General features: G+C 41.0%; 1 protein-coding gene across 2 annotated transcripts in view; it reads right to left on the reverse strand.

Moving 5' to 3' along the window:
- Positions 1-4642: 4642 nt before the first annotated feature.
- Positions 4643-19833, reverse strand: part of lhx6a (LIM homeobox 6a) — a 32240-nt gene continuing 17049 nt past the window's right edge. For both annotated transcript variants that reach the window (XM_079524988.1, XM_079524987.1), the window contains 5 exons: positions 10464-10684; positions 9418-9518; positions 8264-8359; positions 6462-6645; positions 4643-5134 (listed from right to left, as the gene is read on the reverse strand). In XM_079524988.1, the coding sequence (XP_079381114.1) occupies positions 5049-5134; positions 6462-6645; positions 8264-8359; positions 9418-9518; positions 10464-10684 (688 nt within the window). In that variant the 3' untranslated portion in view covers positions 4643-5048. The remainder of the gene's footprint in view (positions 5135-6461; positions 6646-8263; positions 8360-9417; positions 9519-10463; positions 10685-19833) is intronic.

The raw sequence follows: 19833 nt of genomic DNA on the forward strand, positions 1-19833 counted from the left end.
TTTAAGAAATCTTTATAAATCTTTGTGTATTTTTGTATTTTTTTGTGTCAGACTCATTTTGACAAGGGGGGGGGGGGGGGATATCTAAGCCTATATGCAAATGTATATCTTTGCCACTATAAATGAGTTCTGTCATTTGAGTATTAGTCTAGGCATTCTATGGATAATAAGGGATTAACCTCAAACAAATTGCAACAGAAACTTTTTTTGTTTCATAAATGTGTTAGTTACTTACTATATAGGAGCGTACTGTGTGCGTGCGTGTGCGCGCGCGCGCGCGTGTGTGTGTGTGTGTGTGTGTGCATACGTGCGTGCGTGCGTGCGTGCGTGCGTGTGTGCGAGCTCACGCGCATACATACATATAAGCTTAAATGATGTTTGCTTTTGTGCATTTGTACACCATCAGAGTTAAATTAACACTCGGATAAGTGATATCCTGAAGGTTGTTTTAAAACGTTCGCTGTGAAAGAATATATATTCACAGATTTGCGCCACATTTTCACGATTTTTCAAAAATAGCTAAAGTATAACATAATGCTTAAAACACCAAAAGGGGTTCCCGCCCTTAAAGGACAACTTTAGTTTTTTTTCAACCAAGGTTCATGTTTTAGGTTGTTATTAGAGAAAGTAAAAGATGAGTGTTAATTTTCTTTCATTTGCTGCTTTCTTTCGTTTTAGGGATAGTAGCTGTTTTTGACAGGGGGGCGGGGGCATTCGAGCATGGGGCTAAATATGTGTTTTTTTACAAAATTGTATGGCGATTTTTTTTTATTATTATTTACTATAGTCCTACTACACCCCAAGAAATTACATCTGGCCACAAAGGATCTACTGAATGTGACAAACTGACATATTGAGCCTTATACACACAGTATAAGCCTTCCCCCAGTAGGCTACCTTCACATTCAGTAGATCCTGTGATCTTCTGTGGCCAGATGTAATTTCCTGGCGTCTAGTAGGACTATAGTAAATAATAAAAACCATCCAATTTTGTACAAAAATACATATTTAGGACCATGCTCGAATGCCCCCACCCCCTGTCAAAAAGAGCTAAAATCCCTAAAATGAAAGAAAGCAGCAAATGAAAAAAAAATAACACTCAACTTTTACTTTCTCTAATAACAACCTAAAACATGAACCTTGGTTGAAAAAAACTAAAGTTGTCCTTTAAGTAAAACCACCTCTTTATTTCCCATGCAGGCATATATACTGCATAAAATACAGTAGTGTGTATAATATTTAGTATGTCATTTTATCGTGTAAATAAATAGTGCTCTGTATAGTCCTGTAGACTACTGTAAAGGCCTGCTAGATTATTATTCTTATGATTTGATGTTCCTAATATACAGTATATTAGTTTCATATATCTCTAGTACAGTTCTACTGTCTTACTTTGTGGCGTTTTATTCGTGAGAACCCAGAGCACATCTGATCAGGTTGATTTGTGTTCAAATTACGGGTACACGATTATTAACCCCTTTTGGTGTTTTAAACATTATGTTATAATTTAGCTACTGAAAAATAGCAGATCTACAAGCTCGTAGCGCGCCACTCGGTGGCGCGCTACGAGCTTGTAGGTCTGCTATTTTTGAGAAATCGTGGAAATATTTATTTCAGAAAACTGGAGGATTTAGAAGATTTATTTTTAATTTTGAGGTCAGCCCGAATGGGTTAAATTATGATCCGATATCCGATTATTTGCAGAGTCATATCTGCCGATACCGATTCTGACCGATTCCGATATTATACAGAGGACCACAATGGAAACAATTAAGCCTATAGGCCCTATAGGGACTTGGCCCAGCCTGTTAACAAAGTATTGAATCAATCTATAAATATCATGTTTGATTTGGCTTTTGTTCTAGACTAGAGTACTAGAATTCTTTTTGATTTATTGACGCATTTTTTAAGTTTTCATTTTATTTTATTTATTTATTTGCTGGTGAAAAACCGATTAAATAATCTGGATTATTTTGAGACCGCTCCGATACCGATATGGCATTTGTATGGCCGATTTTATGTCCGATTACGATTATGCTACACCGATTATATCGTGCAAATGTACCAACTATTGATTTTCTGATTCAGGACCATTTTTTACACTGAATATTTCACTGTGTACTTTTGCCCATTCATTTCCCATAATCCCATAATATATATTTGAAAGACCCCCCCCCCCCCCCCCAACAGAGGCACAAGAAATATCACATTCTGTTTTATTGCATTTTAATACACAAAACATGTATGATGCACAAGCTCCATCAAATAAACCTTTGTTTTTCTCTCTCTCTTGTTTTCTCCTTCTTTTTTCTTTTTCTTTTTTTTAATAATAATAATAATAATAATAAAACAAAACCATTTCAGAGAGGGGGGGGGGAAAGTGCTTTTACAGGGTTTAACATCTCAATAAATATACAATGACATTGAGGTCTTGTTCCCCCTTTTAATTAACATTGGTTCCTGTTCTTCACACAAACGGCCATGGCACTAAGAAAACACGTTCACACTCTCTACCCCTGCCAAGACGCACGCACGCACGCACGCACGCACGCACGCACGCACGCACGCATGCACGCACGCACGCACGCACTACTAATGTATGTACAAACACAGTCCGTTTCATTTTGTCTATAATGTACCACTACTCCGTGAGAGAGAGACACACACACACACACACACACACACACACACCCACACACACACACACACACACACACACACACACACACACACACACAGAGGCTGGATGAGAGACCCAAGAAGTCATACATTAACATTAGCAACCCGAGTTTGGAAACACAAAGAAAAGAAAATTGTTGGGAAAAAGGCCTGTTTGACCTCTATTTACAACTCTGCGATCCCTAGGTTTTTAACATTGTATAACAGCTATTGTAATAGCTGTAATAACAGCTAATTATTGTGGCGGCTCAAGATGTGTTGGAGTAGTGCTGTAAAGTGATATTTCCTTGTTAAAATAACTGTTAAATATTATGGTAATCATAGTGTTTTATTTCGGTAACAGGGATCTAGTACCTCCAGCTCTTATAGTTAACAGAAAATATACATTTTCAGGTCAGGATACCACTTTCACCCAATCAGGAAAGAGACCTCATACACAGGGATATAGTGACATTGGTGATGAAGTCGTGAGACAAAAGAACATGAGCAGACAACGTTTCAATTGAATCACTGAAAATACATTATTTTGTAAATACATCTGAGAAAGAATGTATTTTCTGTTGACTAAAGAGCTGTTTACTAAAGGTACGGGAAAACCCCTGTTATTGAAACAAACACTATATCAATGATTACTACTAATAAATAAGACTTAAAAAAAAGCTTTTTACTTTAAAAAAAAAAAAACTTTTCTTAACCAAGAAATATCACTTACACCACCTTTAATTCCTAGCTCTAATTCGTACTGTTATATCTGCAGTGTAAAACATTATAACACTCCCAAGTGTTAACATTTAAAATTTTGCATCACAGGCATAATTATGATCAATCAAAGCGTTATATTTTGTGAACGTTACTTTAACAATTTCACTTGAGAGATACCGGTAATTATTAATTACGTTACACAATATATTGTTATACTGTAAACGAGACACGCTGCGTGTGTCACCATGTTTCAATGAAGCAATTCATTTATGGTACATGTATTTGTATTTTTCTTTATTTTATACTAAGGTAATATTAAGGTTATATACCTCATATTATACCTTAAAATTTCCCAACAACCAATAGTGTTCCTTCATGGTGGTGTAGAGAGAAAAGAGGGGTGTGCGTGCGTGCGTGCGTGCGTGCGTGCGTGCGTGCGTGCGTGCGTGCGTGCTTGCGTGCGTGCGTGCGTGCGTGCGTGAGCCCAGCCCAACCCATCCCAGGGGGCCCCTACCTACGGTATAGTTCCCCTTACATTTTTTTTTAACTTATTTACTAATCTCCACAAATCTGACAGCACTCAAAAGGCATTAATGAATCCGGTTTCTGTTTCACTTCCATCTTTCCAAAACTATAACATCACATCATCAGAGATGGCCGGGCCAGGCAGGCAGAGAGTGGACACGCTTGTACATACACATGACTGGCGGGGCAGGGCGTCCATAGGTGGACACGCTGTACACGTGACTGACGTGGCGTCCATAGTCCGCTAGTAGAGAGAGAGAGAGAGAGCTCACCTCTTCTGTGAGTTCCAGGTGCTAATGATGATAAAGGTCTCAACAATGGGTTTTGGCCTTAGAGTATACAGTATATATTAATAGAGACGGCACCAGATTTCTCCTCCCATTCACTTGCATTAAGTTGCTCAAAAGCGCATGAGGCGATTTCACCCCTCCTTCCGGGTGGGAACAGAGTGCATTCTGGGATGGATTGGGCCCAAACACATGAACGCGCTGGGCCGTTGACTATCATTGCGCCGTTTGCCCGCGTTCACGTATGAAACATAGCGTTCACGTGTCATGGGCCCAATAACATGAACGTGCGCAATGATAGTCAACGGACCAGCGCTGGATCGAGCTGCAATGACAAATTCGGCCACTATGTCCATTTCGCCTCAGGGTTTCCTCCGGGTGCCGTCGCTATTAATATATACTCTAAGGTTTTGACAGACTAGCTTGCAGGTGGGATATGTAGTCATTTCCTGTCCATAGGGAGGTGCAGGTGGGATATGTAGTCCTTTCCTGTCCATAGGGAGGTGCAGGTGGGATATGTAGTCCTTTCCTGTCCATAGGGAGGTGCAGGTGGGATATGTAGTCCTTTTCCTGTCCATAGGGAGAAGAACCAAACACAAACGACATCAGGTTTTTTGTTGTTGTTGTTTTGTTGTTTGTTTTGTTCTTAACTTCCACTTAGTTCTCAGTTTCCTCAGAGCGGTTGAGGTCAAAGGTCAAAGGTAAAAAAAAAAAAAAAACTTTTTTCCAAGTCGCCTCCCGTTTGACCTCCGGGTCAGCTTGGCGGACGTCTGCGATGGCAGGGGGGGGGGGGGGGGGGGGGGGGGGGTGTTATTGGGGTTCAGAGGTCGGGGGTCACAACACGGGGGGCTATAGCTAGCGGCTGAGGGGCAGCTGGGGCAGCGACATGGCCTGGTGGTGGTGGGGGTGATTCTGAGAGGTCAGGACGGAGAAGGGATGACCTAGAGAGAATAAAGCACAGGTCGTAAAACAAGGGGATTATATTAGGCCTGACGTCGACATTTAAAAAATGTCTTCTATATCCTGACAGTTTTCTGAAATACTGATGATTCTATATCAGTGGTTCTCAATATTTCATGTCAAGGGGCCACAAAGATTATATGTAATTGGCCACCGACCCCCATTTGAAAATATGTTGTTCCAGGGACTCCAGGGACTCAGAAACTCTGAAAGAATATATATTCAAAGATTTGCCGCGCTACGAGCTTGTAGATCTGCTATTTTTCAATAGCTAAAGTATAACATAATGCTTACAACACCAAAAGGGTTTCCCATCCAGAATGGGTTAAAAACAGCGTCACAAAATTCGGCAAAACGTATAGAAGCTACAGATACATCGGATATACAGTTAGGAAATGCGTTACTGTATGTTGGTTTATAATCCGGATGATGACATTATACTGTCTCAAAACCTGAACATCAGACATCTTTTCCGGTTCAAACCGGTTCTCTTCTTTTTGGTTCTTAAGTCCATGAGCCAGAGCTCCAAAATTGGAACGTTAATTATGAATTGAGTGGCCTAAACTATAGGTCTACCTATATTCAATTATTTATAGGATCAATATAAGTAAATTAATATATGATAACCCTTCCACAGTATAGTAGCTTTTGAGTTACAACCGTACACACACACACACACGCACGTACGCACGCAGAGACATGGCGCATTTATAGCAGGATAATGCCTCATTTGCATATTTAACATTTTTTTAATTTGTAATAGGCCTACAATAAATCATTGCCTTCGTGTAAGTAATCAACCGGGGAAGTTTCATGGTGATAACAATCTATATGGTTTTGCCCACTCAATTTAACGTTCCATGTTCCATGTTAAATCATTAACATGGTGAATCACATCTTGATGATGTCATCAAGATGTGATTCACCATGTTAATGATTTTTTTTTCACACCTCCAGTTCTAGGAAACACAGAATGGGGGGACTTTTTTATTATTTCCAGCTCTAAGGTATATATTAATGACATAGTAAAATGTTGAAAATTAGTGGTATTTCCCTTAAAGAACCAAAAAGAACTGAACCGGTTCCCTTTGGGAAGCAACCGGTGGAAAAGGGCTCGCAGACTGCTTTTGTATACAAAAATGGAGCTGTGTGGCTCATTTCTAAGACAAAAGAGAAATAAATCTATGCACGCCACTGGGTTTTTCTGAAAACTGTCAGGATTTAGAAGACATTTTTGTAGAATCGTCCTCAGGTCTAAAATGGGATAAACTGTACCAAACAAAAGCACAAAAAAAAGAGTACACTCACTGTCGATGTATCCGTGCAGGGCCACCATGCGGGCCCGCTCTGGACTGCCGAACGGCGAGTAATGCAGTTCATCTGGCAGGATGGACGAGGGGATGCGGGACTGGGGGTGAGGACCCCCCTGGGGACCCCCGCCTCCGTGCGGCGTGTGCTTTTTGTGTCTTGCTCTGCAGTTTTGAAACCACACCTATGAAGATGTAACGTAACCATCCATCATGTATGCTATACTGTATATGTCTGCTGTCGGGAGGAAACCTCATCATAACTCCAGAATGTTCATTTTTTCAGGAATTAAAGGACCACTTCACCACTTTTTAACCTATCTTCATATAATAGGTCCTCACTAATAATCATGATAAAATGGCACGATTTTGTTCTACTCAGTCTGTGTCTCATAGGAGGGCTGTGGTCAGTTCAGAAACCGTCTTCCAGTGACATCATCATTAGGCAGATTTTTTTTAAACAAGATTTTTTTACAAAAATGTTTAGATTTTCATTATCGTGAGAACCATGGCTTCCATTTTCACATTGCAACATTTCAGGACTAGAAAGACTGCAGTTTCTATTAGCTTGTATTCCCCATCGATGATGTCACTGGAAGACGGTTTCTGAATTGCCCACAGCCCTCCTATGAGACACAGACAAAAATTGCGCCATTCTTTCATGATTATTAGTGAGGACCTATTATATGAAGATAGGTTGAAAAGTGGTGAAGTGGTCCTTTAAGAAAACCTTATATTTTTTTTAAAACAAAGCAATACTACAGCCTCATAAAAGTTGGTGTTGGGACTTTATATATTGTCAATTACTTCCATGAGAGGGAGAGAGGTGGTGGAGTTAATTGCTTTAGCAGACATTTTGAGGGTCCAATGGAGTTAGAGGTTTTGTCCAAAGCACTTTTTACTACTTTCCATTGGTTCAATATTTTTGAAACAACACACTGACGTAACGGGTGTTCAATAGCACCGATTTATGCCCCCAAAAAACCTCAAAAATGGAGTTATGAGGTTTCCTTCCGACAGCAACAAAATTATGTATAATGTTACTATGGTTAAAAAGGCTATATACAACAACATTGTATATGTTTAAACTTTAAACAAATGTTATAAAATATGAGAAATATGAGACATTTATTTTTTATTTTATGGTCTGAAACCAACTTGTACCTCTTTGATCTATTCTATATAAAATGATTGACTTATTGCATGCTTTGTTGTATTCTGCTTTCATTCTACAGTCTATATTGAGACAATGTAGTTTTAATTGTCTGGCACTTGGCTGATCACATCATCAGCTATAGTTGGAAAATGGCTTAGTGAGGAACAAGGTTGCCCATCCCAGGTCTTCTATCTAGACCAAATTTCTATATTAGTTGTAGTCATAGTCTTTGGAATTGGAATGAAAGTTAATTTAGTTTTAGTCACATTTTTTGTCACCTGGAATGTTTTAGTGTTAATCTAGTTTTAGTCGACTATACCATAAGAGTTTAGTCGACTAAATCTACAGTTTAGTCGACTAAATCTACAGTTGATTTAGTTGACTAAAATGTATTTTGTCGGGCCTTGATGTCGTCGTAATGACTGATTTTACACTTGCTGAAAATAGCCGATCTCTGTAGATCTGCTATTCTCAGCATGCAACCAAGTGTCTTCTAATGTATACACTGTACTGTACTGTACTGTACTGTACTGTACTGTACTGTACTGTACTGTACTGTACTGTACTGTACTGTACTGTACTGTACTGTACTGTACTGTACTGTACTGTATTGCATGGTACTGTATTTGCACTGCAGTAAAACTGACCTGTATGACCCTTCTGCTTAGGCCTGTCATGTCTGCTAGTTTCTGTAACGTCTGGGCATCTGGGTTGTTGTCCTGGGCAAACTGTGCCTGCATCACCTGCACAGATAGGGAGGACGTTAACGTGAAATCATGTTGCTGCAGTACAGAGCCCATTAAAGCTGCTATAAGCAATACATTTGAATGACCTTTTTTTTTTTTTTGGTATTCAGACAGCCAGCAATGGGTAGAACGCTCCCAAAAAAAAGAAATGTCTCTGTGACACTCTGCTTCCTGATTGGTTAGTCATTGCGACCGGGTTTTTTTCGACCAATGACAAAGCTTCTATAGGAACATCTTTGAATGCAGATTGCGGCCCCTAGATGTGTCACAGAGACTACATTCTTTTTGGGAGCGTTCTACCCATTGCTGGTTGTCTGAATACCAAAAATTAAAATAAAAGAAATGTTCATTAAAATGTTGACATATTATTGCTTATAGCAGCTTTAAAGAACAAATATAGACACCATAGAAAGTAGGGATGTCCCGATACAGTTTTTTTTGTTCCCGATCCGAACCCGATACCACAATTTCTGTGTTAGCCGATATCGAATACCGATACCATTGTTGTGATCTCGTGTTGTGTTCATAGCTATCTATAGCTATATATCTCATGTTGACTCCTCACTCAAATGTCCACTTGCACCTCTGTGGGGTAAGGGGTGGTTAGACTGGCATATTATACAACAGGTCGTTTCGAGGAAGCAATCTGATTGGTTGAAACAGCCTTCTAGCCGTGGTTCAAACGAGCATCACCGCACACCTAATCAAAACAAAGAATTCAGCTGCTCTATTCTCCCAGAGCGCAGCAAACTCTGTGGCTAGGCTAGCTAGTATCTTGAGACATTTGAGGTCGTAGTGGCCACATCTGTCATTAACAAAATATGTTTTTTTCAGCGATTTTCTTAGTTTTAAGGGTAACTAATGCACTTCTGCGTTGCTTTCGGAACTCGCCCTGCAGGCTCGTTCCCGCAGCATCGTAGGCGTGCATTAATGACGTTAAACCACCCCCTCTCGTGTAATATTGCTTAATTACACACAGCATCGGGACGTCTCTAATAGAAAGTAGGATATATAACTCATATAAGATATATTTGTGTACATAATGTAAACTGGACCTGTAGTTGTTCTGCCGTGAAGGAGGTACGAGCCCGTTTAGCCGGTTTGGGCTGACTGTCCTGCTCTGTTGGAACGGCTCCCTCTAAAGTGATACCGTTCCCTGAGAGGAGAGGGAAGAAGGCACAACAAGAGACAGAGATTATTCACCGACCTGAGGACCATTCTACAAATGTCTTTTAAATCCTGACGGTTTTCTGAAAACCCCATGTTTCTATGTCAGTGGTGCTCAAACATTTTCATGTCAAGGACCCCCAGAATTATATGTAATTGGCCGCTGACCCACATCTGAAAATATGTTGTTCCAGGGACCCCATGCACAGAAGCAAAGATTTGAGTTAAAAACGTTCGCTTTGAAGGGATATATATTCAAAGATTTGTGCCACATTTTCACGATTTTTCAAAAATAGCAGACCTACAAGCTCGTAGCGTGCCACTCGGTGCCGCGCTATGAGCTTGTAGATCTGCTATTTTTCAACGCATAACATAATGCTTAAAACACCAAAAGGGGTTCCCGTTCAGATTGGGTTAAAGGAAGGAGAAAAGAGTTGGAAAAGAAGGTTACGAAGGTTATATATATATATATATATATATATATATATATATATATAGTGTGTTAGTTCGTACTTTTCATAAATGAATACATAATATATATCTCTGCTGTCGGGGGGAGAAACCACCTAACTCCTAACTTCGGGAAATTAAAAATAATCATTTTTCAGGAAATGAAAAAAAAAAAACGTATAATTTTAAAACAAATGAAATGTTGCCTCATCAAAGTTGGAATTCTGACTTTATATGTTGTCAATTACTTGCATGAGAGGGGGAGAGGTGAATAGTTAGCCTTTTATAGCAGACAGTTTGAGGGCCCCAATGGAGTTACGTTTTTGTCCAAAGCGCTTTTTCATTGGTTCAATATTTTTTTAACCAAAACACCATTGATTTATGAAGGAAAAAAAATAGAGTTGGTTTCCTCCCGACAGCGACGATATGTAAATTTCTTTCTGATTGCAAATAAGCCACAACAACAACTAGGCATGACTTATACCATTCTCCGCTGCTCGCTTGAGGTTCTCCACCATGGTGTCGTAATGAATCCGACACAGGACCTTCTCCTCCACCAGGCCGAACTCCTCCCCGGTGGACAGCTGCCTCTTGCAGGAGTAGCAGGCGAAACAGGCCAGGTGGTACGCGTTGCCCCTCGCCCGACGCACCCAGTCGCTGGCGTAGATCTGCCTGCCGCAGCGCGCACACTTAGTACCAAACCTACTGTGAAGGAGAGGAGAGGGAGAGGAGAGGAGAGGAGAGGAGAGGGTAGGGGAGGGGAGGGGAGGGGAGGGGAGGGGAGGGGAGGGGAGGGGAGGGGAGGAGAGGAGAGGAGAGACATGCAAGAGACAGATCAATTGAGAGACGAGAAGAAGTAGAGATTTGGAATGTGAAAGGTTCATATGGAGGATTCCATGCCAGAAGGCTTTCTTACCTTTATTTGTAGTTGTTACGTCCCCACCAAAGAGGTCCAGGTGTTATTTTGTGCAAAAGTGCATTATTGGCTATTTCCCCTACCATAAGCCCTCATTGAATTGAATTGAATTGAATTGAATTGAATTGAATTGAATTGAATATATATATGTATTTATCCTCTCTTCATAATGTAAATACAATAGTACACTTTACTACTTATTTCAATGGAAATAAGCGAATTAGCACAAAAACCCAACCCCCATTGAGGGCTTATATTAGGGGAAATAGCCAATAATGCACTTTTGCACAAAATAACACCTGGACCTCTTTGGTGGGGACGTAACTACAAATAAAGGTAAGAAAGCCTTCTAGCATCAAGGAATTCTCCTTTAAATCAGTTGCTTTCAACAAGCATGTCGCGTGATAAAGCATGAATCAAGCTGTCGCGTGATAAAGCATGAATCAAGCTGTCGCGTGATAAAGCATGAATCAAGCTGTCGCGTGATAAAGCATGAATCAAGCTGTCGCGTGATAAAGCATGAATCAAGCATGTCGCGTGATAAAGCATGAATCAAGCTTATAAGTGTCAGGAGGTGGTTTCCAAGTAGGACCCAAATGCGAGGAAGTCAGAATCTTGAAGTGGAAGTTTAATAGACAGAGGTTTGCAGGAGAGCAACACTATCAAACGAACAGACTTTGACACTCAGGATACAAGACAATAATCCAACAGAGAACACAACCCAACACAGGGTTTAAATAGGCACACGATTAACAGGACACAGGTGAAGTCAAATCAACACAAGGATTGGCTGAGGGGAAAACACGACACAGGTGAAACAAATAACCAAAAATCAGGGAAGGTGAGACAAGGCAGGAAACTACCACAAAGGAGGACAGGAAACACAAAATAAGAATCAAGCAGACCTACAAGCTCGTAGCGCGCCACTGAGTGGCGAGCTACGAGCTTGTAGGTCTGCTATTTTTGAAAAATCGAAGAACGACTGACATAGAAACATAGCTTTTTCAGAAAACTGTCAATTTCTAACAGACATTTTTAGAATCTGATCTCAGGTCAAAATGGGTTAAGGTAGATATTTTCTCTGTGAATAAAAGCATCAACCTCTATATGAATGAGGAAATCACCAAATGAATTAGTTTGATGTGAAATATTTGCCAATGAATTTTCAGATAATTTATCTCAGTGGTTCCCAAACTTTTTCACGTCAAGGACCCCCAAATTGACACTAATTATCCCTGTGGACCCCCCAGGGGTCCTTGAGGGAGTTCCAGGGGATCCCCAGCTAAATGATGGTTTGGAACCTTATGGGTCTGTAACTCATTGGTTCCATTTGTACACTCTCAGAGATCCCAGAGATAGAAATTACATTAAATGAGGGTCCGTAGAATAATGCATGTCAAACCGGGGGGTCCTTCAAATTAAACGGGTTGAGAATCACTGCTAGAGCCGTAAAAATCTCCTCTTATGGGGGGTCCCTGGCATATCCTTTCAAATGGGGGGTCCGCGGGGCTAATTTGTGTCAAATTGGGGGTCCTTGACATGGAAAAGTTTGGGAACCTCTGCTATAGGGACACAAGTGGTTAAAAATGAATAGAGGCAACTTTAATGTGAAGCTTTTTTATGCATTTGGCTGATTTCTGGTTTCTGGTGCTTAGCGAGAAAGTCCAAGGGAGAAACTCTGGAGAGAGAGAAGGATATGGCCTTCAAAGAAACTCTGACTGCGGCTGCAAGCTGAGCCTTCAACGCAAACAAACCAACACGTGCAATTTCCTGGCTGATGCATGAAGGCCCTGACATATACCCATGTATACACGCACGCACGCACGCACGCACGCACGCACGCACGCACGCACTTGTCTCACACACACTTGTCAACATACACATTTATACAAGATGTGTGTGTAGACGTGCGCTTATCAACACACATTTACGTACGTACGCACACACACACACACACACACACACACACACACACACACACACACACACACACACACACACACACACACGCACACACACACACACACACACACAGGAGAAGATGAAGAAATGCTGGCATGACATCACTCCGTATCACCCCACTGTAACCGATAGCAACAGTGAGGTCAGGCAGTATACAAACTTAAACCACCTGACGTACAGCTATAGATGAGCGGGTGTGGCTTTGTGTAAACTTTGTTATTAAGGCCTGCTATTAAGGCCTGCAGGTTTAAACTAAGGGCTCCATTTTCGTCACCTCTAAACCCCTTATATATCCATAAACTTCTTTGCCTTTTTTTTTTTTTTTTTACTATTTTGCAAAACATTTTTGAATAGTTATAAAATGGCCAAGTCTACAAGCTCACAACGTGTCAATGTAGTTGAACTATTCAAAAATCTTTTTCAAATCATGTCAAGACTGTGGTGTACTCGTTTTGTCTTTTTTTTTTTGTGTTTGTTTTTTGTCTGTGCATTGTAATGTCCGTATTGTGGTTCTTGTTGTTTTCCTATGTTATGTTGAAAAAAGAAAAATGTGTGGTTCTATATACATTGAATTGTGATTGAACAGTTGTGAAATCTCAGAGCCTCAATAAAAATACATTAAAAAAAGGGATAAGGGGTTTAGCGGTGACGGAAATGGAGCCCTTCTAAGTGTTTAGTGAAAGGATTTGAATAGAGCAGAGAATAAGACACAGAGGTGATGGAGGGGGGGGGGGGGGGGATTACTGTAGATTTGTGCAAAATTTCATGCTTGCTCTCAGATATCAATGTGTGAAACGTATGAATTATTCAATCCCCACACTGATTCAGGGTTCACTGAACAACTTGGCATCACACAGAAGACCATGCTGCATTTAGCCAACGTAAACCTCCAAACCGCCGCGGCGTGGCTTAAGAAAACCTAACAAATTTCCCCTCGTTGCACCAGAAACAATCCAATTAAGCTTCTCAATTATTTAGCAAGGGGTGTATCATGACTATAGCATAATATATCATAATAGTTTAGAGCAGTTTGAGGCCGAGTTGGAACGTGTGTAGGCCTCTATAACAAATGTAAATAAAGTTCTAAATAATGATATAAAATCTTGATTGCCATATATAATCCGTTCAGGACAGAAAATGTTGGCCCAGGCGGTGGCGTAACCGTCTGGGCACCCGACGCAGTGTGCCGCGGGTTCGACTCCCGAGCCCGACACGGCCTTTACTGCATGTCTTCCCCCATCTCTCTCCCGTTTCCTGTCAGCCTACTGTCTGTCCCTTCAAAAACCAATAAAAGGCGTAAGCTGCAAAAAAAAAAGAAAAAAAAGAAAGAAAAAAAAAGGACAGAAAATGTTGACCCTCCAAAAAAAGATAGAAATCCAGTGAAGGGGCTTTTTGACAGTAAATAGTTGGTCAGATTAGATTCTAATAGCCTATGACAACAACAGCCCACTGAAACCGCTGCTACAAATAGAAGCTTCCTAACTTCAGAAGGAGATGAGAGATGGTGTCAGTGGTGGAATAATCTGGAAGCAGAATCTACGGGTAGAGCTGCCACTCAGTTACTCTAACTTAACCTGAGATCAGATTCTAAAAATGTCTTCTACATCCTGACAGTTCTCTGAAAAAGCTATGTTTCTATGTCAGTCGAAAAATAGCAGACCTACAAGCTCGTAGCGCGCCACTCGGTGGCGCACTACGAGCTTGTAGATCTGCTATTTTTCAATAGCTAAAGCATAACATCATGCTAACACCAAAAGGGGTTCCCGCCCAAAATGGGTTAAAACCTCCCATATCACAGTGAAAAGGTCAAGTTCACCCCCAAGGCAAATAATATTATTACTTTTCTATTTATTTTTGTGTTTTTTTTCCTTTCTTTTCTTGTCCTCGTTATTTCTGAAGTGTATATTTCTGTATGTGTATACGTATGTATGTATGTATGTATGTATGTATGTATGTATGTATGTATGTATGTATGTATGTATGTATGTATGTATGTATGTATGTATGTGTGTGTGTGTGTGTGTGTGTGTGTGTGTGTGTGTGTGTGTGTGTATGTGTGTGTGTATGTGTATGTGTATGTGTATGTGTATGTGTATGTGTGTGTATGTATGTATGTATGTATGTGTGTATGTGTGTGTGTGTGTGTGTGTGTGTGTGTGTGTGTGTGTGTGTGTGTGTGTGTGTGTGTGTGTGTGTGTGCATGTACAGTATGCTTCTTTAGAATGTAATTCATTTGTTTTGCTTTTACACTTTTTAAAAAAACGAACTGAGAGAAAATTAACATGTGTTGTAACATGAAACAAATTGCCTGTGAATGACTTCATAATGGCAATAAACAAAGTTAAAAAAAAGAAAATAAAGAAACCGCTGCTTCAGTAACAATACACTTCCACTGCACGGGGAAGCAAAATGGCTGCCCGGGCGCGTATATACACAGTAAGCACTCGATATACCAACACGACTGCAATGCGCGGCATATACACTTCTCACTGTTCTAATGGCGTACAGATGGTCACCACAAGGCTCTGCTGGTGAAGGTGACTGAAATACACATAATTCTCCCTCTCTTGACCTCGTCTCGGGAGCAGAAGGAGAGAGAGCGGAGCTCATATAAACACAGTACGATAAACACTAGCCTACTGCCAAGAAGCCATGAGCGAGTGCAGCGAGCGAGGGAGCGGGAGCGGGCGGCGGGGCTGCATGCAGAGAGGGAACGACGGGGAAGAAGAGACGAGCTGATGAAGGGATAAAGCGGGACGAGGGCTAGACGGGATTTGGGGGTTGAGGAGGTGAGGGGTTGAGGCAAAGGTTTGGGCTGCGGTGGTGGTGGTGGTGGTGGTGCGAGGGACAAAGCCAAGAGACGAGGGGGGGTATAGGCGCATGGTTCGGGGGAGAGGGAAGAGGGGGGTATAGGCGCATGGTTCGGGGGAGAGGGAAGAGGGGGGGTAGGCGTATGGAGGGGGGAGAAGGGAGGAGATCCCTGGGGGGTTGCCAAGCGAGAGAATTAGGCAGCGTATTACCAGTGCTCTCAAGTCTATACTCTATCCGGGATGAAAGCATATATATTGTTGCCCTGACAATTGACATCAGTGTTGTTTTCGTCGACTAAGACGATTTCGTCAACAAATTAAAAACTAGACTAAAATGTTAGGAAGGGACTAGTTGACAAGAGATCCAGTATAAGTCACTTTACACTTGGTTGCATGCTGAAAATAGCAGATCTATACAAGGCCACAACGCGGCGCGCTGCCACGCGTTGTGGGCTTGTAGATCTGCTATTTTGAGCAATTGAAAAGAATGCCGTCATTACGACGGCATCAAGACCACATTTTGTTCGACTAAATCATCTGTAGATTTAGTTGACTAAAATCTTATGATATTTAGTCGACTAAAACTAGACTAACACTAAAACATTCCAGGTGACTAAAATGTGACTGAAACTAAATGAAAACTATAACTATGACTAAAACTAAAATCAAAAACCACACTGCCTGACATCCCACGAGCTTGTATCCCTCCTTGTGAATAGCGCCTTTTTTTCCTTCTCTCTCCAGTGGATCCATTATTTTTTATATTAGCTATTATTTATTCACAATCTCTTGTCATAATGCTTTTCATTGATTAAATATGTTTAATCGTTTAAATATGGAGGTCTCACATGAATGATGACATGGACTTGGACCCTCCCATCCTTCACTTAGACGTGTGTGTGTGTGTGTGTGTGTGTGTGTGTGTGTGTGTGTGTGTGTGTGTGTGTGTGTGTGTGTGTGTGTGTGTGTGTGTGTGTGTGTGTGTGTGTGTGTGTGTGTGTGTGTGTGTGTGTGTGTGTATGGAATGCTGACAGATGCAAAATGTTTTTATTGTATGGATTTTTTGATATATATGTTTGTTAATTGCACATACTGTAGGCCTACTATAGCAAAATGCAAGTTTAGGTACAGTATGTGACAAATCCAGGTTGAATTGAAATTCAATCAAATCAAATAAAAACAAACTGATTGAATTAAACTGAATTCAGTTCAATTGAAAATATCTCCTTTCCTTTTTGTTGCTTCCTAATTCTAATGAATCTAATGAATGTGTCGTTGACTGCTTTGATTAGCCCGCGGCTCTATTCAGTAAACATGCACTAAAGTATAAACACATAACGTCATTTATCTTCCATTCAACACAACCCTGTTATTTGTTTTCATCTTCAAACAATCTCCTTTTTCAGTCTGTAGTTTAACGGCTGAATCCTGAGAAATGATCCCCTGTTGATGATGTCGTTTAGCATATCGTTGTTGTCGGGAGGAAACCTCCTAACTCCATTTTTTAGGTTTAGATTTATTTTTTAAATCAGTGCTATTGAACACCCTTTACATCTGTGTGTTGTTTCGAAAATATTGAACCAATGGAAAGTATAGTTAAAAACGCTTTGGACAAAACCTCTTAACTCCATTGGACCCGGCTCAAACTGTCTGCTAGAAGCAGCTAACTCCACCCACCCCCCCCCCCCCCTCTCATGGAAGTCATTAACAATATATAAAGTCACAACACCAACTTTGATGAAGCAGTACAGTATTGCTTTGTTTTAAAAAAATATATAATTTCCTGAAAAATGTGTATTTTTTTCATTTCCTGAAAAATGAACATTTTGGAGTTTAGGTGCATTTCTTCCCGACAGCAGAGCTGTCACTTACACAGACTTCAAGCGATCATAGAAATGTTGCCCGAAAAGAAAAAAACCCAATGAAGCTATTCTGGAATACAACATGACTCCATGGCTCCGGCCTGATTTATATTAAGAAAATAGTAGATATAATACAAGCTCTCCGATTGCAGGTCGGCTGTTTTCGGTGCTGTGCGACACCCGTGCACAACCCGTGCAGCCTTTTACTGTATGCAATATGCATGCACCATTTGAGGTCATTATAGGCCATGTACTGTACTGTAGCATTCCAGGGACTGCTCCCTATATACAGTACGGAGAGAAACGTTGCGGAGCGCTGGAGCTAATCTAGCGTGACAGCTTGTCGGCTTCGTGCTCCCAGACACAACCCAGAAGACGACCCTCCATCGTCCCTGGGCTCTGACCCTTCCTCCCAGACACAACCCAGAAGACGACCCTCCATCGTCCCTGGGCTCTGACCCTTCCGTCATCCCTTCTTCCTCTGAACCCTCCCTTCTCCGCTTGTATCTCGTTATGTCTACGTAGACCCAAAGACCTGCTGTTTATTTTACTAATCATGTCAATCCTTACAGCCCCCTATTACTCACTATATAGAGGGGCAACTAAACTCCCCTAGTACCCCTAGGGGCAACTAAACTCCCCTAGTACCCCAGACGGTCCCCTAGTACACCGGGACGGTCCCCTAGTACCCCGGGACGGTCCCGGACCTATCCTGTTTTCTCCCCCTTAGGGACCAGTCGAAATTTAGAAAAGGGGGCCCTGGAGGAAAATAGGGGAGGGCCATGTCTTTTTAATTTTAGTCAGAGGGAGGGTGAGCTAATTTTATTTCGAGTCCAAGGGAGGGTGATCCAATTTTGATAATAAAATAGTCTAGGTTTTATATATATATATATATCTAATACTACAGCTTTTCAGAATTAAAGTACAACTTTGGTCAACGATACCCCTCTGTTGCTTTCACTTGGTTCTTCCCAACAGGACCGGTTTTCATTGTTCCCCGTCAGTGCTTGGCCTATCCAAGTGTGTTAGTACACACTACAACCCCCACTTTTTAATAGCTTCCATAGCTTGCTGTGTTAGGCGTTAGACTACAAGACCATTGTCTGTGGCTGTGAGTTCAAGCCTCACAGCGGACATTTTTTTTTCGCGGTTTTTGCGGTCACTTTATTTTCTCACATTTCTTAAAAACGCTAGCAGATTAAAGTTAGGAATAAATAATACTCAGGTAAATGTGATATTAATTAATAGGGGAGGGTGATTCCTTTTTGTTTAATCACCTTGGGAGGGGACTGGATTTTTATTTTCATTCACAGGGAGGGTGATGGTATTTTATATCAGGACACATACATTTCCTCCAGGGGTACCCCTATTTAAATTTCGACCGGTCCCTTAGTACCAGTGTTGTTTTCGTCGACTAAAACTAAGACGAAAAATGTTCGTCGACTATACCTTTTTTCACTGACTAAAACAAAATGGAAACTAAATGAAGACTATAAGCTTCAATAAAAACTAGACTAAAATGTTAGGAAGGGACTAGTGGACAAGAGATCCAGTATAAGTCATTTTACACTTGGTTGCATGCTGAAAATAGCAGATCTACAAGCTCACAACAAGATCTACAAGCTCACAACAAGATCTACAAGCTCACAACAAGATCTACAAGCTCACAACGCGTCGCGCTGCAACGCGTTGTGAGCTTGTAGATCTGCTATTTCCAGCAAGTGTAAAAACAGTCATTACGATGGCACCAAGGCCCACCAAAATACATTTTAGTCGACTAAATCAACTGTAGATTTAGTCGACTAAAACTAGACTAACACTAAAACATTCCAAGTGACTAAAATGTGACTAAAACTAAATGAAAACTATTCAAGAGACTATATGACTAAAACAGTAACTAAAATTAAAATTAGCTGCCAAAAACAACACTGCCTAGTACCGGACCTATCCTCTCTCTCTCTCTCTCTCTCTCTCTCTCTCTCTCTGCTCTCTCTCTCTCTCTCTCTGCACTAGTAATTCACCTGCAGCTGAAAGCGAGTCTTGAGGAGATGCACGTTTTGGCGATTAATTCTGATGTGCTCTGAGAATACACTAATCTCTGTCAGATTTGTCCTGAGAGGGTTTGTTGTTTGACTGTGGTTTTTAACCCATTTAGACCTGAGGACGCCTTAGAATGCCTTCTAAATCCTGACAGTTTTCTGAAAAACCCATGTTTCTGGTCGTTCTCAAACATTTTCATGTCAAGGACCCCCAAAAATATATGTAATTGGCCGCCGACCCCCACTTGGAAATATGTTGTTCCAG

The sequence above is a fragment of the Electrona antarctica genome (genome assembly GCF_951216825.1).
Source record: "Electrona antarctica genome assembly, chromosome: 16".
NCBI lineage: Eukaryota > Metazoa > Chordata > Actinopteri > Myctophiformes > Myctophidae > Electrona > Electrona antarctica.